The sequence below is a fragment of the Poecilia reticulata genome, chromosome 4, assembly GCF_904066995.2.
Source record: "Poecilia reticulata chromosome 4, P_reticulata-male-v2, whole genome shotgun sequence".
NCBI lineage: Eukaryota > Metazoa > Chordata > Actinopteri > Cyprinodontiformes > Poeciliidae > Poecilia > Poecilia reticulata.
This window is the reverse complement of record NC_088833.1, coordinates 25,044,568-25,067,151: the sequence shown is the minus strand read 5'-3', so window position 1 is coordinate 25,067,151 and position 22,584 is coordinate 25,044,568. Positions and strand designations below refer to the sequence as shown.

General features: G+C 41.0%; 2 protein-coding genes across 3 annotated transcripts in view; one reads left to right on the top strand and one right to left on the bottom strand.

The window, feature by feature from the left end:
* osbpl1a (oxysterol binding protein-like 1A) overlaps window positions 1–16,372 on the top strand; it is a 40,106-nt gene extending 23,734 nt beyond the window's left edge. Inside the window, exons 16-29 of one of the 2 annotated variants that reach the window (XM_008407415.3) lie at window positions 1,112–1,274; window positions 3,430–3,619; window positions 4,336–4,411; window positions 8,662–8,796; window positions 8,959–9,056; window positions 10,152–10,334; window positions 10,419–10,526; window positions 11,776–11,865; window positions 13,212–13,338; window positions 14,288–14,401; window positions 14,487–14,610; window positions 14,710–14,800; window positions 15,044–15,064; window positions 15,440–16,372. In XM_008407415.3, the coding sequence (XP_008405637.2) occupies window positions 1,112–1,274; window positions 3,430–3,619; window positions 4,336–4,411; window positions 8,662–8,796; window positions 8,959–9,056; window positions 10,152–10,334; window positions 10,419–10,526; window positions 11,776–11,865; window positions 13,212–13,338; window positions 14,288–14,401; window positions 14,487–14,610; window positions 14,710–14,800; window positions 15,044–15,064; window positions 15,440–15,542 (1,623 nt within the window). In that variant the 3' untranslated portion in view covers window positions 15,543–16,372. The remainder of the gene's footprint in view (window positions 1–1,111; window positions 1,275–3,429; window positions 3,620–4,335; window positions 4,412–8,661; window positions 8,797–8,958; window positions 9,057–10,151; window positions 10,335–10,418; window positions 10,527–11,775; window positions 11,866–13,211; window positions 13,339–14,287; window positions 14,402–14,486; window positions 14,611–14,709; window positions 14,801–15,043; window positions 15,065–15,439) is intronic. The other variant, XM_008407416.3, reaches the window with a different exon arrangement.
* A 2,190-nt stretch (window positions 16,373–18,562) lies between these two features.
* LOC145551499 (laminin subunit alpha-4-like) lies at window positions 18,563–21,675 on the bottom strand. Its single transcript, XM_081606550.1, has 6 exons — window positions 20,448–21,675; window positions 20,103–20,262; window positions 19,897–20,027; window positions 19,709–19,802; window positions 19,526–19,627; window positions 18,563–19,437 (listed from the first exon to the last, which is right to left on the bottom strand). The coding sequence occupies exons 1-6, from the start codon at window positions 20,727–20,729 to the stop codon at window positions 19,292–19,294; spliced, it is 915 nt and encodes a 304-aa protein (XP_081462676.1). The 5' UTR covers window positions 20,730–21,675; the 3' UTR covers window positions 18,563–19,291.
* Between the last annotated feature and the right edge of the window lie 909 nt (window positions 21,676–22,584).

Genomic DNA, 22,584 nt, shown 5'->3' with positions numbered 1-22,584 from the left:
CAAACTGAGCTCCAAGCACGTTTGCTCAGCTGGTTTTACCGCTGCATGCGCTGTACAACGGCTGCTGGAAAAGACAAGTGCTTTGTTGTTGACTTACCATCCAAAAACCAATTGCTGCATTCTCGTTGATTGTGTAGGAGGTCCTCCTTCTGCTTTTCCAAGATGTACTGTTGTATAATTGTTAAAATGTTCATGTTAAAATGGTCCAGTCAAAGTTCAAACCCAAATTCAATTGTGAGCCTGACAATACCTAAAATTGCTGTTCTCATTCACTCTGAATGCAAATTGAAGTTTGAGCTATTCTCCAAGGAATGGACAAAACCTCCAGGGCAACAGACTTGCATCTTTAATTGCAAACATCAAAAACAATTCTACAAAAAATCATATTCTTCAAGGTTTTATGTGTTTGAAAATGATGTACTGTTTTCCCTCCACTTCTCTCACCTCATCTCTACTCTCCGTTGGCCTGTCGCAAACAGTCCCATGGAAACACGCCGACGTTTTGTAGTTGTACGTTGACAGAATTGTGAAACAAAATCAGGGGATGCGAATACTTCTGCGTTTTGTGTCAAGGTAGGGTTTTAACTAATGGTTTATTCAGCATCCAGCCGCTGTCATCCGATCGGTCTCGCCTGCACAGGAATCATGTTCTCCAGCAGGCCATTTGAGACGCCGACATCAAGGGAGCCGTCCTCTGTTACAGAGAAGTGTGGCTCGTCCCTCTCAGCCGCCTCTCTCTTTCTGTGGCTCTGATAAAAGAGAGGAGGATCAATCATTTGACATGCTGATTATTGGGAGACCGACTGCCATCACAACCTGTCTGATGGCCAGGAGTGTTTGCCTTCTGTTTTCCTTGAGAATTGACTTTTGGTCGCCAAGAGAGTAGCAGACTGTCAATCAGTAGTTACTAAAAGTGCAAAGCAGAATCTCCCCCCCACCCTTTCTTTTCTTTTTTTTTTTTTTGTTTTTCAGTCAGTGATTAATCTGTCCTTCTTTTGTCTGCGTATGTGTGTGTGTGTTTTGGCTGTGTGTGTGTGTGTGCGTGTGTGCGTGTGTGTGTGCGTGTGTGTGTGTGCATGTGTGTGTGTGTGTGTGTGCGTGGCGAGCTCAGGTGCGCAGTGTGAAATTGGAGCAGGAGGTGGAGAAGAACAAGATCCTCTCCGAGGCGCTGCAGACTCTGGCCACGGAGCACCACGAACTTGAGCAATCCGTCGTCAAGGGATCGTCACCGCGCAGCGCCCTGAGCGAGGATGAGTTCCACGACGCCGTGTCTGGTGAGTTGACAAGTTATCGAACGCTCTCAGGACTCGGAGGGAGGCAGGCCGCCGTTCCCGTTCACGCTCGCTGCACTCTCGTTCACCTGTGGGACACCGGGATACTTTTTTTTTTTTTTTTTTCCGTTGTTGCTGCCGGTGAATTCCTTCGGTATGTGCGAGACTCAAGTTTGCCGGGTTTTTAGTTAAAATGACATGTCTGACTGATGTTTGATGACTTTTGGTCAACTAGTTGGAGTTTGAGGGATTTATCTGTCGTCATTAAAGCATTTTATCTTTTTCTGTGCGCTTATGACGTTTACTGTAGATAGTTGCATCACAGCTGAGTGATCAGTAGTGGAAATTTTCATTCATTACAGGAATTTTAGGTAAATTCTAACAATGTTGAAGCTTGGGAGAAAATTAAGTTAATCTTGCTTTCTTGATTGACAACAATGAAAATTGCATAATTGTTACTATTCAATAAACTTCACGTATGAAAAGCAGGATGAAATGAAAATACTCCCCCGTTTATGATGCAGATTTTTGGTTTGCACCATTTCTGATGTTTTTTTTCATGTTCATGATAATCACTCCAGCTGGTTTCTGATCTTCAGGTTTTTATTTTTTTAATTTTGATTTTTGAAAGTGCAGGTACTTTTAACTTTAGGCCAAACAAACACGGAGTCCTGTAAATTAAACAGCGTTATCACAATTCTGGGCATTTCATACCATCATGATTTTCTTTCCTTTCCTTTCTTTTTTTTTTAAACAAACACTTGAGAATAACAAAAAACATTGTAGGCCAATCCAACATCAGACCAATCAAAATATATATATATTTTTTTACCCCTTTTCTTATGAACAGTCTTTAATTCCCTCTAGCAGGAACAGAGGCGCTGTCACACAGCATGCATGAGAGAGAGGTTGTTGTCACGCAGCCTACTGCTAATTTAAAACTGATTCTGAATTCGATGTTAAATTTGAATGTTGTTTTGGTGATACATGTGGTGGCGTGTCTAGCATGTCCTAACATTCACTAAGAGATTTCCAAAAGACTTCTAACAATTCATAGCGTCACTTTTCTCTGACCGACGTGGGCTGAAACTCAGAAACATTTCAGCTACTTTGCTGTTCTCAGCCTTACTGTTCTCTGACTGAAGACTTGCTCTCTCATTGGCTAAATGAAAAAAGAGTTGAGTTGTAAGCCGCTCCTCTTTACTTTAGATCTGAAACAAAGCACGTGACCTGTGATCTCAGCAGATTGGTTTTTATCATGTGAACAGACAAAGTGATCAATAATGCTGAATTTATGACGTTGTGTTTGTGAAGCCGTAGTTTAGTCCTTATTATTTCGGGCCAAATTTGGATCATGATTGTGTTCAAAAAGACTAGTTGTGGGAAAATATTGATAAAACTCCTCAATAAATGGTCAAAATATACACAAATAGTTAAGTAGTCAATGTTATTTGGCAGAACGCAGATTAAAAACTGCTTTGATTTGATTGATAAAGTAATTACTGGGCACACAGCCATTTTCTTGAAGGCTCTGTTATCTCTCTGGAGTCTAGAGGGCCTCAAGAAAAGGTTCAGCGGGCCACGTTTGGCCCCCAGGCCTTGAGTTTGTGAGCAGCCAGTGGGGATTCATGCATGAATTGCCCAAATTCAAGCACAGTAACTTTACAGTTTTGAGTAAAGTTACTGTTACTCAAAACAGAAATGTTTTATTAGCTACCATTTATGCAACTGGACACAATAGAAAACTTATTTTGGTGGAATTGACAGATCTTTTTATTTTTTTTGGAGTACTTTTGCCTAGACAAGCATCTTTGGGGACCTGATATGGTTTAAATAATCAACAATTGAATAACAAATGAAAGACATAAGAAATGACCTTGTTATTATCTGTAAATCTGCCATGAATACGCTCTTTTAAACATCGAGCACAGTGTTGCAGTCGTTGCCTGCGACATAAAAACAGCTCCTACAAGTTTTCCCATTTATAAGCCTCTCTGTTTGCTCTTACTTGTCAATCAGATTTAAAGAAGCACCTTTTTTTTCCCCACCCCGTCTATTAATTAAAGTAAGCTTTATACTCCGTGTTATCAGCCTTTGTACCCCCCCAGCTCTCCTCTGAGCATAGTGACTCATCACCATGTCTCCTCGTCTCTATCAGAGTCAGGCTCTGAGCTCTCCCTGAGCGGCTTTGAGACGGTGGCCAGCAATTCCTTTGAAGAGGACGAGGAGGAGGACGAAGGCTCTGTCATGCTAAGCAGCCCGTGTAGCAGCCCCGCCACCAGCATGTTGCAGGAGGATCACCATGGAGACAGGGACGAGACTCAGTCCAACGGGATAACAAAGCACAGGTCAGAAGTGCAATATGCCCCCACGGTTTCCCAAATTGGCCACACTCCCCCTGCGCCTTTCATCTCTGGCTTAAAGATGAACTAACTCAGCAAAGGGGCCATTTTTCTCCTATAAGTCTCTTATTGTTGCAGATGCTCTTACCTGCTCTGAGAGGTCGGCTGGTTCTTTCCGCCCCCCGGTCTTTTTTTTTTTTTTTTCCTCCGTTCTTCTTTATCCTCCCTCAGGTCTTTCCACTTCGTAGTGTGAATAATTTAGAGCGAGATTCTGCCTGGTAAAGCCACAGGAAAGGGTTGTATTGAGCGGGCCTTAGCTCTGTGACACTTTGTTAAATATTGATAAGGTCACGGTGTAATGCAACAATCAGTTAGGAGTGTGATCCCGTGTTTGCTGATCCCTCAGTGGCTCACACGATTCGGGCATCCTTTAAATCGCCGCCGTTAGCTTTTTGTTTTCATTTATCCTGCGTACAGAAAAAGCTCGAACGATTCCGACGCGTCTCGTTTGTGTCTTGTCTGGAGTTTCTTTCCTAACCTTCGCACTTTTATAGCACCTACTTTCCTTTACTTTGAATTCACCTTCTCGAACTGACACCTGCAACTATTATTCGTCTCGATACCGCGGCTCTCCTAAAGCTTCTGAAGCGCTACTTGCTCAACGCAAATAAATTGCACATGAATTATGGAGTACATGTAATTATGCATGCAAATTTTTTCAGGGCGAGCTTACCTGCGCCGATGTTCTCGAGAAATGACTTCAGCATCTGGAGCATTCTGAGGAACTGCATCGGAATGGTGAGCACGACGTTCAGATGTTGGTTCGGTTGGCGCCAGGCTTACAGGTGGCGGCTACACTGCTGCTCGGGTGCAAATTTTAAGGTTTTTTTATTCTTTTATTTTTGTCGTTGTAAATGGACCAACAGGATTAAGCTTATCATTTGAAAGATTTCCACATTGTACATGGAAATGTTCTACCGTGACTCTACCTTGTGTAGATTATAGAAAAGAAGAAAATAGAATAGAAACCTTTCTGTCAGACTGAAGTGCTTTTCTCCACTGTAAAACAAAAATCTGTCTTAAAATCAGAAAAAGAATATAAAATACAGATATATACCTTCCATTAAAATGAGAATCTGTTCACACTAAAAGAAAGAAGACATCCGCATATTTTGACAACTACCTCTTGCACAATTTCTTCAAAAAATAAAATAAAATCAATAAATAAATAAGAGAGCAGTCATACGACAGGTATTTAGTGTAACAACTCCCTTTTGGTAAAACCTGTATTTAAACTTTAGTCGTGTTTGAATCGTCTTTGTGTCTACTACCTGAAGGCAGAAGCTGAAACAGATCATGTGATGTATCAGTTTCTATTTTTTCTACTAAGTAGCTCTAGATTGTGTTACAATAGATTACAAAGTAGCTATGTAGTGTGTACTGCGATAAAGAATGTTGCGTTTTCTGTGTGCTAAGACGTCACTAAGCTTCTTTCAATGTGGGGCTTTTTTTCCGACATATTTAATGATCGCCTGACCATCTTGGGATGAAGCTCATTTTTTTGTGAGCACTTTAATCTCTATTGGGGCTTCCAAGTGGTCAGACCATTATTAACTATTTAAAAAGTAGGTCAGGCTGACCTACCGTTGGAACCACTAGAAGAAACTCTCCGTAGAGAGAACCAGGAGGCATAAATCAGGCCGAACACTTGTGTAAATTTAACAAAAGAGGATAAAATACATCTCTTACATATCATTTAACTTTTTTGCGAAAGGTCTGCATATGCTGCAGGATCTGCTGGTGCGTTATTTATGTTGCTACAGCAACATATCTTCATGACCCATTAAAAAAAAAAGCAGAACCTCAACAGTGTGTTGGGTGTTTAAGAGGCACGTCTTGTTAAGTTGCAAAGTTTTAAGAAACATTTCCATGAAGCAAACATAATTTTTTTTTACATTTTTCGTTTTTACATATAAATGATTTTATTTGTATGTAAATCTGAGTAAAATAAAGGAATTTCAACCTCAATGATTGCAGCATAAATAAAACGATAAACTGATAAATAGGAAGCACTGATTTTCCAGGTTGCCCGTGATTCTAATATATATATTTAAAAAGAAAAGTCAGCCTCAAAAATTTAAAATGGAGAAGTTCAAAAAAAAAAGAAGTAAATGAAGAAATTCCCCACATCTGAGGTTCAAAGTGGGCTTTAGTTGGTTTATCTCTGCTCTGCGACCCTCGCTGCTTTTAGTTGCAGCGCCAGCCTCCCTTTAATGATGAGCGCAACCTTCTCACATCGCATTACATGGTGCAGGCGTGTAATCGGTTCAAATTAAATGTCAGCGATGCGCTCTGGAACAGGTTCATGACTCCGCTTGTGTGAAAATGCTTAAAAATCTAAAAGCTCTTTATTCGGGGAAAACGGGGGGGAAAAAAACACAACTGCTCTGTTTTCATGCTTAATCGGATCCGCTGACAGATCTTTTGCTAAATCTGTTATCTACAAAAAAAACCACATCTCCTACAAATATGAACACAAAAATCATAATGCTGCTAGCTGACCTTCCAGTTTTATGTTTTTGATGATGACATCAAAAACCACATAATATTACCGCATAATATAGAGCAACAAAAAAAGTTGGGGTCAGAAAAAAAAACAGTCCGCTACTTACTCATTAGCTAAGGCTAACATTGAGTGGTTAGCATCAAGCTAGTGAATATGACTTTCAGCTAGCAAAGAGCCAAATGTTGCTTTCTGCAGAGTTGTGGAAAGGAAAGAAGAAGAAGAAGAAGAAGAAAGGGAACAGTAAAAGTTGGAGTCTATGTATCACACACAAGGACATAAAATGTTGTTCTCTCTCCCAGGACTGTAGGAGCTAAATGGCATCATTCTGTACAAGTGCTTGTACCTTGATGCGTATTCTGACTGAAAAACCTTTTTCTCATGTGATGTCTGAGGAATATGAAGTGGATATGCAGCAGTGGGAGAGACCTATGAATATTGCCTGGGAGATCTGGGCTTTAGTTCTTGTGAAATATAAATTGGCCTTGCCACAGCAAGAACTTTGTTTTTTATTTTTTTTAGCCTCAAGTAAAGTAACTTATTTCTCTCTTCTTGCTGTGTGTGTGTGCGCAGGTCTTTAAAGTTGCCACTTGTACGATGTTCTTGATGTAACAACATCAAACGCATGCCTACAACTCTGATGCTGCCTCAACACTTGGAAAATAAATTATTATGCTAAATGTCAGTGCGCTGGGTTCATTAATTCAATCTTATTCCTAAGGTAAATTTAAATGCGGATAAGAACCTGCTGAGCTCCAGCATGTTGGCGTTATTGTGTGCTAACCATGATAGCATTGTTCTTGAGCTTAGCCTATTGGTTAGCGTTACTTAAACCTTTTTTTTTTAGATTTTGCACAGTGAAAACACCAGACGAAGCAAACTAAATGTACTACTCTCTAATAGATTGTGTTGTAATAGATTACAAATATATAAAGTGGGGAAAAAACAAGTAAACGCACTCAATTTTCTTGTTTGCCTTTGAAGTATTTTTACACATCCAGGTTAGCTATCTGAAAAACACACTGTGTTCAAAACATTTCAGCCTTCATCCAGAAAATGCCACTAGTTATAAATGTAACCAGGAACTATGACATTAACACACAAATAAGAAAGTCACATGATATCGTGCAGTTGCATGAGTACTCTGAGTTGTTTTTCATGATTTTCTTTTCACCAGGGGAGCCCAGGTCCAGCTGCCTGTGGTGGAAGTTTATCTCTAAAGCTACAAGGAGACGTCTTCTAGATAAAAGATATTGCCAGAAAAATGTACAGGAGACAAAGAGCATCTGACAAATCATATTAACAAGAAATAAAAGTGGTCTTGGTGTGTATCCCTGAAGGACTCTGGATCTTGTAGCTGTTTTACGCTAGTATCCACCTAAAAATCTGGCCACAATCTAGCCCCTCGAGAATATCTTTTAAAAGCGTTGGAGGGCAAAGGAAGGACGCTCCTCTGGCAAAATTTACAACCTCCAGATTTACAAAATGGTATTTCCTGGAGCTGTTTTAAGATAACCAGACTGTTGTGTCTTAGAAAATCTAAAAGTCATCAAAGTACCAAATCTTTAATTTAAACTTAACCACCACTTTTTATTTTACCGCATTGACCAGCAAAAAAAACAACCTTTAAATTATGAATCATGTCATTAAAATCTCTCACAGAGTTGCAGTGAGGAGGTTAAGAGACACACAGAAAATTAGAAATAGTTCCCTCTGCAGAGTCTAAATTTATAATAATGATTGTCAAAAAAAAGAAAAGAAAATGATTTAAAGCACAATAGCAATATTAGTCGGTTCTGAGTGTTCTCCAAATTCATCATAAAACTTCGGTGGGAAAGTATTTCCTCCTTTTATCCTTATTCAGAAGCTGCTTAATAACCTTCCAATAAGTTTTCATAAGGGATATTGGTAAAGTGCTACATTTTGACAGATAATTATATCTGGAGAAATGGAATCATAAAAGATTTCTAGAACAGTCTCTGCTTTCCTCTTGCGGAAAAAAAATCAGGATTAAAGAAATATTTTTAAAACTACTACCAGAATTTATTCTAATTGAGGTAAAATATGATTCATTTATGATAATTAGAGAAGTGCCCATAAAGTGTGGGAATCCACCTTATTGACATGGCAGCAGATTATTGTTTATTAGCATTTTTAATTATGTTTATACTGTAGCTGTAATTCCAGATTAAATACGATTATCTAAATTGAGGCATGGAATATTAAAAATACCCCATAATTCCTGTTAACCTCTAGCTTCCAGATTGGGCTTTCTGAAGCCTTTTCTTTGTTTCCCGCAGTGTGACGTTGCTGTTGAACTTTCTTTATCCATAGTAGCCGCGTATTACTGCCATGTTTGATCAAATATGTCTCAAGCCTTTAGAAAACGCAGCATAAATAATTCATCCCCTGAGGAACGGCGTGTGAAGGAACACTGAGGCCCTCTTTGTGATGAAACCTCGTCTCTCTGCCCCGTCTCTTTCAGGAGCTTTCCAAGATCACAATGCCGGTCATTTTCAACGAGCCGCTCAGCTTCCTGCAGCGTCTGACGGAGTACATGGAGCACACGTACCTCATCCATCAGGCCAATTCGTCTTCCGACTCCATCGAGAGGATGAAGGTGGAGCAGTTTTCTTTAACGTCCCGGAGTTGGAGTGAGCAAACTGCTTTCCGCTCCATCATTATGTTCCCTTTAGACGAGCCAAAGTTTTATTACGTCGGAGGCCAGTGTGTTTGATCCGGAGTGTGTTTTTTTTTTTGTGTGTGTGTTTGTCCGCCGCAGTGCGTGGCGGCGTTCGCAGTGTCCGCTGTGGCCTCCCAGTGGGAGCGGACAGGTAAACCCTTCAACCCCCTGCTGGGAGAAACCTATGAGCTGGTCAGGTGGGTGGAGCAGCAGGACAGCGTTTGAATATTAAAAAGGTTTTTCAAAGACGTTTCCGTTTCAAAGCTAATGTCGCAATTACAGCTGTGCTGTTTATGGGGTTTGAAGGATGCATTTGAACCGTTTTTGAATTGAATTCACTTCATTTAAAAACGTTTAAGCAATTTATGTAAATTTTTTCTAATACACAGAAGTTCAAACTTGTACATTTTGAATATTTGGAAGTCCAATTGAAGAAAAAAACAGATGTTTTTATTAGCCATCAACGAGCCTCTGTCATACATCCAGCTTCATACTCAACCACTCCAGGAACGATAGTTCATTTACGTTTGTTGATTTCAAAACCCAGTGATGCAGCTTTTACATATATTCAGGGGCCAATACTTTTTAATCACTGATACTGGTGCATCATACAAAATAAATGAATGAATTAGTGAGGATGAGGAAGACTGCATCCCAAATCTAGTGACTAAAATATTTGCCCATTCTTCTATTTTTTATTTGTAAAAAATTATTTGAATCTTGTATAATTCTCTTTTTACTTCACAATTGCGTACCACTTTGTGTTGGTCTTTCTCTTTAAATTCTAACGCAACAGATTTGTGTCTATGGCTGTAATGTGACACAATGTGGAAAAGTTCACAAGAATGAATACTTTTGCCAGCCACAGCAAGTTTTCCAGAAGAGCTGTGATCCCAAACGCATCAAATCTAGTTTGTAATTCTTGAAACAGGCTAATGGAGTGTCTGGAATGACGGCATGAAGGCTGAAGGCGGTCAAAAAGGTGGTCTATGTGAGGAAAGCAACACATTTAACTCTTCTATTAAAAGAAAAAGTGGTGTTAAATCAGAGTTTTTCCATCTTTTACCCAGAATCGTAATAAGATGTGGATGGATAAACTTGAGCCCGAATGTATAATTTTGAACTTGCATGGATTAGAGAAAAGAAACCAGAAATGAAAGACATTTATATCGATGATGAATGCATTCAAATGCCTCGGCCATCATCTTGTTTCTCGTTACCGATGTGGTTTTGAGCAGAGTGCGACGTGCAGCTTGACCTTTGTGACCTTTTCGTACCGTACGTTCCCCCAGAGACGACCTGGGCTTCAGGCTCATATCGGAGCAGGTGAGCCACCACCCTCCGGTCAGCGCCTTCCACGCCGAAGGTCTGAAACAGGACTTTGTGTTTCATGGATCCATCTACCCCAAGCTGAAGTTCTGGGGCAAGAGTGTGGAGGCCGAGCCAAAAGGCATCATCACGCTGGAGCTGCCCAAGTGAGAGCAAAACCAAACCTGTACAGCCACGTTCGTTCTTTTAAGTTTGAGACGTTATTTTTATTATTATTTATTTTCTTTCAGGCACAACGAAGCCTACACATGGACAAACCCTACCTGTTGTGTTCACAACATCATCGTGGGCCAGCTGTGGATCGAGCAGTATGGGAATGTGGAGGTGATCAACCACAGGTCAGATCAAGATCCATTATGAAAATGTGTTAAATGTTATAAAATGCTCCCCGTGTTTTATTATATCCCAATCAGCCTTAATATAACGAATACAAAATCCTGTTGCATCATCGTATTTCTGGAAAAGCTTTCCTCTTGACATTTCCATGGAGTTTGCTTTGACTCTTACTTCCCAACGGAGAAGTTTTGCTCGTAAGTGGAGGCCTTTCCTCTGAAAAGCAGCTGCAGGAATACAGGCGTGTTCAGTGGAAAAGTTTATCCGGCTTCCGGACTGCGACAAATGTCCATCTGATGGGGCCTGATTCGAGGAGACGACCCCCCTGCTGGTCGAAGCTTGTTTTTTTGGGGGAACAAAAGAGACACCAACTCAATATTAGTCATTATGGCTGATTGGTGGATGTGTATTTGCAGCATCACGACTAAAAGGAAAACAGCTTCTTTCTCTTAAGAGCTAAATTGTTTCTTATTATGCTACATCACTTTGAAATTTAAATCCCAAACAACAAAGCGAGGAGGTGTGCTGCATACATCACCACGCACACACACACACACGCGCATACACACACACACACACATACGGGGTTTCAAACAATAAAGATGAGGCACAGTGAGACTTTTTCAAAGGAAGTCGCACAAGGACTTTGTCTTTTCAGGGTTAAATCCCTAATTTATTTGTGAAGTTTAAAATAGTTTCCAGATTCTGCTGGGAGTTTTACATTAAGCAACTTGTGAAGCGGTTGGCTGGCAGCCAGCTTTGTTTTTTTCTTTCTTATACAGCACTAGTTCACAACTAGTGTCATTAAAATAAGCGGTTCCAAATCATACCGTGTTTACAATTTGGCCCAAATTCAATTTGAATCAATTAGCTTCATTCCAGTGCAGTCCAATTATTTATTTATTGAAAAGACTAAAAAGAACCCCATTCACCTACAGTCAAATCGAGTCAAAATCAGCTGATTACGTGGCGTGCTTTCTGCAGGAACGAGAAAATGTTGAGCAGGAAGCTATCAAAGAGAGATGGCTCAGCACAAAAAAACCAACAAAAACACCAGAAGAGCTTTACATTTAAACAAATACAAAGAGAGTTCATGTACTGTAGAAAGGGTCGGCAACGTTTCCGTCATTCGGTTTGACTCAATTTGACTTTGATAAAAATGTCTTGTGTGATTCAGCAGAGTGGAAATCATTGTGAAGTGTTGCTGTTGTAATTGTTGATGGCTTTGACACTTTATTCCTTTGTTTTCTCTAGGACTGGTGAAAAGTGCTGCCTCAATTTCAAACCATGTGGACTTTTTGGGAAGGAGCTGCATAAAGTTGAAGGTTACATTCTTGATAAAAGGTACAGTGAGCACAGCATTCAGAGGAAGTTTTAAATGGGTTTCCTTAAAGCTGTGATATGTAATTTTTCTAAAAAATATAGATTTTTTTTTACATATTTGTTAAAGCTGTCACCATATTGTGACAGTATAACATGAGACAGATAGTCTATGAAAACTTTTTGCTCCTCTGCCTCCTCCCTGTTGTCCCATTACCATCTGAAGAAATGCACCGTTTCCAGTCAGAGACAACCAATCAGAGCCAGGAGGAGGGTCTTGCTGCTGTCAGTCATGCTTGTGCATGCACTGCAGCAGTGCTAATGGTGGAGAAACAAAATAATGTTACAGGAACACTACCGGTCCACCGTCATCCAATCAGAACCAGGCCCTCCTCCTGGCTCTGATTAGTTGTTTCCGATCAAGCGTTCATTTCTGCAGATGGCAGTAGAGACACTGGAAGAAGGCAGAGGAGCTTGATTTCACAGATTATCTGTCTCATGTTATTCTGTTACAACATCGTGACAGTTTCAACAAATATATAAAACAAATGATCAAAATTACTTACTGCAGCTTTTAACATTATTTTAGTTTAAAATTACTCTTTTATTCCTTCAAAAAAAAAAAATTCAACGTGGAATTCACAACATACTCTAAATGCTTGTTTTTAATTCCAGTTTACTCTTGAGTGTTTGGAAAATCTTTGTTTCTCTCTCTCTGTTATAAGAACTGCATTTTTTTTTTCCATTGCTACCTGATAGTTTACATTCCTTCATTTGGCTAAATATTCCGGCACAGATCAGATTTATTCGGATGCTTAGAGTAACCGTCAGCTCTGCTTTCACATCAGGCACCAAATATGACTTGGTGCAGTGAGTTTCAAATTCAAACATGCAACACAGATTGTTCTCCTACCCATTCGCCACCGTTTTATAAAAGCCCTAGTAGTTTTGTTTGTTTAGCTTATTGAACAGGCACCATGTAAAGAAGCGTTAATCCCAAAGCTAATACGCTTTACAGAGCTAATGTTCAAAGAGCAAACTGCTGTTTATACACTGATCCAAAATGAAGCGGTGCTCAGAATACTCACAGCTGGAGCGCTCTGACCTATAACGACTTTAGTCGTTTTGGGGGAAAAAAATAGACATTCACTTAACAGATGCGGCAGAAAAGCAACACAAAAGTCAAAAACTTTTAGCTGAAATTTCCTGAAAACTCTCGACTCACGAAAGCGCTCGCGTTGGATTTCGGAGCTTCGTCTCCCTCGAGGTTTTTCCATCGCTTGCCGCTCGAAACCGACTGAAGTCATCTGCGGTTTCGCTTATGCCTGAGGGCGTGTGCATGTCTGCCTGTGTATCTGTGTGGTTCACAGCAAAAAGAAGCTGTGCGCGCTGTACGGGAAGTGGACCGAGTGCCTCTACGTCGTCGACCCGGCCGCCTTTGAAGCTCACAAGAAAAGCGACAAAAAAGGAGCCGAGGAGAAGAAAGCCGGAAAAGCGGTATGAATTACTCAGCGGGGGTCGGCAACAACATGAAGTTAATTGCAAAGTTAAAAAAAAAAGAAAAAAAAAGTGAAGCTGTTGCTTCTTTCCTTTCGGGGGGGGGGGGGGAAGGAAAATGAGCCATTGTTCGAGTTTCGACTGAGATGAAAACAGTCGATGTGGGCAGCTCTGCTCGTAGCTTAATGCCCAACTCGTCTGCAGATCTGAACCGCTAAGTGAGCGAAGCGTTTCAGGACATAGTCGAGAAAAGCTGTCTGATCCTTTTTCATTGGTCGTCACTTCAAACACTCAAATATATACTGCTGAAATATACGCTGCTTTGATGGTCGGACCGTAGAGAGATATAGGCGACTGCTTGGGCTTGAACTTTGAAACCTTTCATATTTCGTTACATCACAACCAAAAACTTCAATGTATTTGTTAGTTTTTTTTTAATAAGATAGACCAGCACAATGTGACGCCTAATTGTGAAGTTGAAGGAAAGTGACAGATGGTTTTCAAAATTTTTAAAGTATATATATATTATCTGATTTTGTATTCACCCTTGCAGTCTGATACGCCAAAATAAAATCCAGTGCAACTTGGGGTGCGTTGACATCAGAACGTGTGTAGTCGGCTTTTAACCGAACTCTAGTTTGTTTGTCGAGAAAGTCCGGTTTGTTTCGGACAGGTTTTTCAAATAGTTTGGTTCGTCTGACAGAATGCGGTGTGAAAGTGAACGGCACCAGCTGAAAATGTAACAAATGTAGCGATTTTTCATCTCAATCTACGGAAGAGGATTAGGAGCACTGAAGATTAAAGACAGAATAGCTTAGATCTACACATATTTATCTCTTAAAAAGATTTGTGTTTGCACTACTTTGGTGTTGTTCTCTCACTTAAGTGCATTGCCGTTTACTGTACCCTCCATGTCGTGCTGAGAGCTGCTGTGTGTTTGTTCTACCAGGGTAGCAGTGGGGATCAGGAGGGCGTGCCCTCCCCTGCTGCAGACACTGTGGAGATGATTCCTGGCAGCCAGCTGCTGTGGAGGATTGCCCCCAGACCAGCGAACTCTACCCAGGTCTCACCGATTCCTACATAGCCTACCATCTATCACTCTTCAAAGAAATATGATGCTCACGCGTGGAATTGTTCTTTTAAACCAGATGTACAGCTTCACGTCCTTCGCGATGCAGCTGAACGAGCTGCATAAGGACATGGAGGGGGTCATCCCGCAGACCGACTGCCGGCTCAGACCGGACATAAGGGCCATGGAGAACGGCGACATCGGTAACGCCTTTTTCTTGATTTTTTTTTTTTAAAGAAATAAACTTTTAGCTGAATCCTCCTCGTCGTGACCTTCGAACTCGACTTCCACGTCTCAAACAGACCTGGCGAGCGAGGAGAAGAAGAGGCTGGAGGAGAAGCAGAGAGCCGCCCGTAAAAACCGCACCAAATCTGACGAGGAATGGAAGACCAGGTCAGGGTTGCTCTTTTTATTCTTTTTTTTTAAATTAAATTTCTCACCAGGCTGCTTATCCACGAAGGAACCAGATGATTTTAAACGCACATCATAATCATTTGATCCCTTTTTTTTTTTTCTCCCCCTCCAACCAGAAACCAGAAATGTCTGTGTTGTGTTGCTCTGAATTGCTCCAGATTAACTGTTTTTTTATCTCCGCTTTTCACATTCGGTCGGCTGCGTCTTGGCTTCGATGCCAAGAAATCCTCCCCTCGGCCCGAGGTTAGAGCGGCTCGCCGTTTGGCTGACGTGTTGTGTGCTCATGTGACCCTCTGTGTTTTCCAAAAACACATCCTAATCTCTCAGTGAATGTTATCTGAACGACAGAGAGACTCACAGGGTGAAGATATTTAATCCCCTCCTCTTCTTCCCTTCGCTAAAGCTTCACTCACTGCCACTAGAAGCAGTTACTCCCTACGTATCCCTTAAAGGAAAAAAACTAAAGTTAATGTTAGCTGAAAGCCTGATCTCCTCACATCTAAATAATGATTTGCACCCTGACGTTAAAGCATGCCCGCTCTTTGTTCCTCTCCCTCTGTGATTTGCTCCAGCGTCGTTTGGCGCTCCGTTTCCTGAACGCCTTCTCGCTCTTCTCAGGTGGTTTCAGCAGGGGCCGAACCCCCACACCCGCTCTCAGGACTGGCTCTTCTCCGGCGGATACTGGGACAGGAGCTACAGTCAGCTGCCGGATATATATTAATCCATTTTGTGCATGGAAGAAAGAAAACTAAAAATAAATAAATAAGAAATCGCACCTGTTCGTTAAATGTTACCAATAACCGTTTGATTCTCTTTAATTTCTTCTTTTTTTTTTTTTTTATTAATAACTACACTAATAATAGGCACTTTGGGAAGTTTGCACCTGAACATCGTGGCCTTACTCCAAGTTATTATGGGAGGGAAAAAGTCACTAATGTAGTTTGATGATGCTTTGAGATGCATTATTTGCATTTACACTGAAATACTTTTTTCTTGACTCTTAGCACAGTGAACTGGGCGTCTAGTTTTTTTTTTGTTTTTTTTTAGCATTTATCTTCTTTTAAATGTCCATAGTTGTAAATCTGTGTATATATTCTCCACATCTCCAGCCATCAGTTATCTTCTCCATCACTCTGGACCTTTGTCTGTTTCGCCTTGTACAGCTACAGGATTCTTTTAAACCCTTCTGACATTTGACGCTGTGCGTTTCCTCTCTCATCAACTCCCACTTTAAACATAAACATAGCCGAATTTTTTTTTTTTTTAAATCATCCTGTGTTTGTGCTCTGTTTTTATTGAAGCGTGTGTAAAAGAAATTGAGCACTTGTAAAGAGCTGAAGTTAGATCCGATTTCTGCTGTAAATTAAAAAAAAAAAAGTTGAAAGTTGTACAAACTGAGCGATTTTTGCTGGAAATCATTTGTACAAAATGGAGGAAAACTATGATTTGAGTCCACAAGAATTTAATTTCACCATTTCTAGTTGCTTTTTTTCCTCCCTGCTTTCATATTGAGCTTGTAAATTTCTTATCTAAATAAAACATTTCAGTCCATCCCTGTGTGTCTTCACTGTTCTCATTAATAACTTATCAAGTTCTATATTTTTAAATGGTTCATTAATATCACACAATTTCAAATACCTTTAAACCTTGGATTCTCAGATAAGTTGAGTAGGAGCACAGAGAAGAAGGGAAGTTGAACTATTCCTTTTGTTATCCATCCTGGGTAAAATGAGATTTTTAGCAAACAGAATGAACTTCAAGTGCTAAAAAGGGCCCAGCCATCATACCAGAAATACTGAATTATAAGTTTCTATGTACAGTAATAGAAACCCATCATGCAAGTTCATATCACCAACTCCAGCATCAGGGGTATTTCTTACCTGCGGACATTACTCACTTGTCCCAAATCTTCTTTCAAATTAAAGTTTGCTTTTCATTTAAAAATCAAAGTCCCAGAGACTGGAGCACGAGAAGAGAAGTGCAGAAACCAGATTGCTTTAACTATGCGTGGAGTTTACACAGTCTGTGATAACTTGGATTGCTCTTTTGGTGTTGGTTAAGTTTTGTTTTGTTGTTTTTTACTACAATCAGTACAACCAATCCCTAGATAATCCCTGGGCCATTGAGAAAAATCTCAGTATCGTATGAGAAACGATATCGAGAAACGTGTAACCATTCCTCAGAATCGTTTCTCTGGAGGTGTGGACAGTGTTTAAACTTCAAACCTGAACCCGGTCCAGCTCGTTTTGCATCCGCTTCTCCCTCTTTTGCAAAACTGCGATCTCTTTCGACGTTTTTTTGGAAGAGACCTTCCTTCTCATCTTCTCGACAAGCTGCAGATTCTCGTTTGCTCTTGCTAAATTAGCGTCTTTCTCACGTCTGACCTCCTGCCGACACATTTCCACTTCTCGCTTCAGTCCAGAAACATCTCCATCATACTCGCAGTCGAGTTATACAATAGTAAAACTGGCACAACAATCAAGAACACGTTCTCAAGGATCAATAACCTTTAAATTCTAATAAACATTTAAATACTGGAACTGGAAGACATTTTAAATATCCAAAATAAAGAAAGAAAACAACACATAAAATTAATTATGAAGTCTCTAAACAAAATTATCTTTAATTTTAATGATCTTTAAAGGGATAGTTGAGACCAAACTATCCCTGACAATTTTTATCATTCAGTTTTTGGTAAAAAAATAAATAAAAGAGAAAGAAAAGAGAAAAACGATAAATCAAGCCAATGAAAATGATTTTCTTTTAATTTATCATGCGATTAATTTATCTATTGCTTATTGTGACAGGCCTAAAGTGAGCTATGTCATGTAGACACTGATTTTAACGTGACAGCTATTTACCATTTATTAAAACAGCCATCCATTGCATTTTGCCACTCATTTAAATGAATCTATTTTCACTAATAAAGACACACAAATACATTTCATCCATCTTTACCATCTTGCATTCTTAATGGCAGTCAGCTCGATAGCAGGCAGCTGGGACTCCAGATGAGCCTTTAAGGCTAAATCTGGTGTTATTGTCATTACGGACCCAAAATTCGTGATGAGCCTCCTGCTCTCGCGTTGAGATCAGACGGGGACAAACTGGCCGCGGTATGTAAAGCGAAGCACTCCATCTGATGGCCAAATGTAGAGCAGCAGGCTGAAACGAGACCAGCTGATGGGTTTCTGTCAGCTGGCTGCAAACCAGAGCTCTGCATGCGAGCTTGGAGACGTCATGCATTCATGACGCAAAACAGAACCACTCGTCTGGTTGGAGTTTAAAAAAAAAATAAAAATGAACTGTTTATTCAAGCTTTACCAACAGAAGGCAAGAGACACTTTTACCCCGCTCACCGTGGCGTATTAAAGCTTGAAAATTAGTTTTGAATACATTAACAGGGGACTGAATTTAATAAACACTCAATTCGTTTTGCTAATAGGCTGCGCTTGGGTGGCTTGTGCAGCCTTTTTAAGCGCGTTTCTGTTGGTGCAGTTTTGACTCTTCATTGCTTGTTTTGCATAAGTGTTCTGTTAAAAGTCGGTCTCTGCATAAAGCTTGAGGAGCTTAAGTGTGTAATAGTTTTGTTTGTGAGTGGCGGCAGGACGGACGGGTGGGAGGGTTGGAGCGTCGTCTGCAGGGGAGCAGAGCCAAAAAAAAAAAAAAAAAAACAAGGTTCTCAGTTTACCAGTTCGTCTAGTTCAGAACAGGACTTTAGCCATTTAATGTATGTGTTTATTGTTTTTTTTTTTTTCTTGGTGCGAGAACACGAGTTTTCTCCTTTTGTTTAAAAATGAACATGTCCAAACGTGATAGAAAACCCAGCAGTTTTTATATAATTATCAGTAGCTGTGGATCGTCTTCACAAAGAACCTAAATTAAGTAAAATAATAAAGTGTAAATAGGTGAATATAGATGCTGACGTTTGAAATGTAAATGTTGGTCAATTTGATGGTTTCTTGTACTGAAGGACACTCACTGGCAGGACGCTATGCTGGTAATAGGGGTTTATCGTTTATCATGATAAATTTATCACAAGAATTTTGATTTATTGTTGTCATGATGACCCTGCCCTCTAAAACCGCCCGTATTGTCCAGATTGTTACTTTTGCTATTTTCTCCATCGTTTGTTGGAGAGAGAGAAAAAAAAACGTATTTATTGATAAGGTGAGAGTATCAATTAATACCAATAAATTTGAAAATATGACTAAATGCAGTTATTGTGTGCAGCTTAGTGACACAAATCACACTTTTTTGTGTGACTGGTGTCCTGAAGAAGCACATTGACCCCTAATGTTTCTCAAAAGCTGGATTTGTGTTGGTGGGGTTCCGTTTCCTGTGTCATGCAGTCACTGTAATCACAATAGTACCACAAAATGTTGTGAATATACTACGAGTCTAGTTGGTAAGACTCGTAGAGACTTGGTTCTGCTGACTTTCAGACGGCTGCTGTGTGTGCAGACGCCATCAGCCTGCTGGGCATCTGTTCATGCTCACAACCCCGACCACCTCAGATTCAGTCTCCAATCCAAGAGGCTTCCCGTTGATTTTCAGGTGACGCAAGCAGCCCACAAAAGGGGACGGCACCGGGAGCCCGTGTTGATGTGCTGTGCCTGGCACAAGAGAAGAAGAAGGAAAAAAAAAAAAAACCTTCGGTAAAGGTAATTCAGCTAAAGCTAATTTTGTTTTTGAGCGACGCACCTCCGATGTAGAGCGTCGAGTACGTGTCGGACGTGGAAGAGTGCGTTTCCTGTTTGGACTCGGAGTCCACCGCTAGCTCGATGACAGACCGCTGTCTGGACACTTGAGAGAAAACGAGGGAGAAATGAACAAAATCTGGCCAGTCTGTGTGTAGACTTTAATCTAACACAACGGTAGGCCCACCTGTAACCGCGTGAAACTTTCCGTCACAGAGGCTTTCACGAGGCGCCACCGTCACGCTGACTGGACCCGTAGCGTCATTCAGCCCGACACCCACCTGGTTCGACATTACATTTTGTAACACCGTTTTTTTTTTTTTTTGAATGAGCAAATACATATACAAATTAGTCACGAGAGCGAGCAATTATTACCCCGTTTTCCATTAAGTACACGTTAAGGCTGCTTGTGCTGTCGCTTCGAAAATGGAAGAGGAGACCCGTAAGGTGCTGAGGGCGCATCTCAAAGGACAGCACAAACCGAGAGCCACCAGTGAAGAAGTTATCTAGAGAGAGAGGGGGGGGGGATGTGTGAGAATTAGTTGCTATGGAAGCCGGACCAGCGAATCACGAGGACAAACCCAGGAGGACGTGACCTCCGCCAAAGAAGGTCCCCGTTTCTGTGAGGCCGCCCGAGCAGGGCAGGATTTCATGGCTGGAATCAGGTGCGGGAGCGGCGACGTTATTCATTTTGAAATCCCGCAGACAGCCGATGACGCCGTCTGCAGGAATGTCGTGTCCCTGAGGAGCCAATGAGAAAAGACGGAGGTCATCTTTTTGTACGCTCTCGGAAACATTTGACCTCTAACATAAACATGTTTTTTTTTTTTTTGTCGTTGTTTTTTTTCCTATTGTTTTGTTGCAGTGGTCAGTAGGAAAATACAAATCAATAGAGAACGGTGGCTTTGCTCAAGTTTGATACGAACTTTAGTTGTCTTCCTTTCCGGATGCCCTCCCAGGTACACAGGGCTGCGCAGCTGCAGAGACGATCCCTCGTTGCCGGGCAGCTGGCCGTCGGGGACGCGGACTCCGTCGACCAGCAGGTGAAAAGTGCTGTTCTCCACGCTGAACTCAACCTGCGCGCACACCAACGGTCTGAATGAGGTCACATTTTTGTATGGACTTTGACTAGGACAGTCCCCAAAAAAGAATACAAACTTCGTTTTGGTGTTCAACTCACACGTGGAAGCACACAAAGACAATACCATCAGAATTTTCAGGTGAAAAGGAGAATCACCACCATCATGTTTTAGTATGTTGGGGTTTTTTTTTCTTTTAAAGATTGCAGTCGCTTTGCAGCAGATGTAACATTGAACTTTTGTCTCGTCGGTGAGCAGAACGTCTCCCCAGAGGTCCAGGGGATCATCGAGGTCGAGTTTGAAACGCCGGTTTGCTGTACTTTAGGAATTGCTCTGTGTGTGTTTTGAGAGTGTTTTCCTTTGTTGTTTCGCCTTTGGAGTAATTTAATAGTAGGGGGGCCAACTCCTGAGAAGGTCCACCACTGTTCTTTCAGTTCATAGATAATGTCTGCAGCCTCAAAGCCTAAAGAATAGCTTTCTAGCTTTCCGTATCCCCCTTCTGTTCCTAAAATTTCTTTAGATCAGGTCATGACATGTTTTTTTTCTATTTAAGTGATTTTAGTCATTTTTCTTGAAGTAACAGGCTAGTTAATTACAGTTATCTCACGATCAGACGGATAGAGAAGACAGTAAAACAGTGACACATTAAGAAGCACTCTGCAGTAAAAATGGCAGAGATGGACTACACTTTACACGTTGGACTTTGTCGTGCTCAGCTGGATTCATGAATTGGGTCTGCTCCGATTGCTCCTTAATGCCCGTCGACACCAACTCGTTTCCTCTCTGGAACAGAAGGACTCGATCATTCACCTCACCGCTCACACGAGTTCAACCGCAGCTGCATTAAAGCCATTTTGAGGAAGGTGTCTCCATCTCGGCCTGCTCTCTTGCTGGAGAAATCATTTGCTTCTTCAGGGAGGAGAAGAGATTTTTATTTTTTTTTTAAAGGTTCTAATGCTGACTTTTACATGAAATTTGTCATCTCGCCTCCCTCTGTCATCTTGAAGTCGCATCGATTACAATGTAATTAAATAGTCGTGCCAGTGCACGTTCCATCTTTTTTGCACAGTCAGGCTTTAGCCTCTTATCGTTACCATGTGCCAGCCCCCGTCGTTGCTCTTCTTCCTGTGTTGGATGACTCTGTCTTGTCCGAGCGACATCCTGATCTTTCCGTTAACCATGTAGAGAGCCAGGCGGGGGACGACCCCTCTTCCTGCTACATGAAGGATGAGCCCTTTGGATGAATTAGTCTTTATGTGAAGAGAGAAGTGAGGCCTGAGATGCACAAAGACGAAGCATTAGTGGGATCCCTTCGTGTCTGTGTAGACGGATGAATGGCTGTTATACATACAAAATGATGCGTTGTATTTTACCTGTAGTTAAGTTCTTCTTCAGGGAATGTGTAGCTGAGCCAGCTAGCTTCAGAGAACTGGTGTTCATACTGAGCCTGTTGACTGCAGTGTGCGCCAGCCAAACTCTGAAACTATCACAGAAAACAAGCAGAAGATGTAATAAAATGGCTAAAATTAAAGTATCAAGAGATGCAGAGAAAATAAGTTGACGTGTATTTCAATTAGCTCTAAAATCCGATCATGTGACTGGAATGTGTCACATGATCTACTCAGACCTGTGTCATTTATGTAAAGGAGATATGATATATAATCACCCATTTGTATCACATTATAATGTTATTGAAAACATAACTATAGTGTTGCCGTGATTTGCTCATCGATGTTTGAGAAATTCTTGAATCTCCCATGGCAACCATACAGGGGTGCCTAAACGCTTGCTCCCACAAAGCTCCACCTATTTCCACAAAGCTCTGCCTATGTAGCAACCCTCACTATGTAGCAACCCTCACTATGTAGCAACCCTCCCCCGCAACTCCCCCACTCAGCTCCTCCAGACTAGCGACAGCAGCAATTAGCAAACACCTGGTGGAACTGCACATCTACTGAGCTCATTATACAAACTACTTCTCAAT

What these genes read in the sequence shown, in the direction of transcription:
- LOC145551499 (XM_081606550.1), bottom strand. Translation starts at nt 20,729, where the DNA reads ATGGTATTGTCTTTGTGTGCTTCCACGTGTGAGTTGAACACCAAAACG. An exon ending in CGGAGGTCACGTCCTCCTGG is followed by an intron (nt 20,028 to 20,102) that starts GTTTGTCCTCGT and finishes CTCTCTCTCTAG; the next exon opens with ATAACTTCTTCACTGGTGGC. An exon ending in AAAGTTTCACGCGGTTACAG is followed by an intron (nt 19,628 to 19,708) that starts GTGGGCCTACCG and finishes TTTTCTCTCAAG; the next exon opens with TGTCCAGACAGCGGTCTGTC.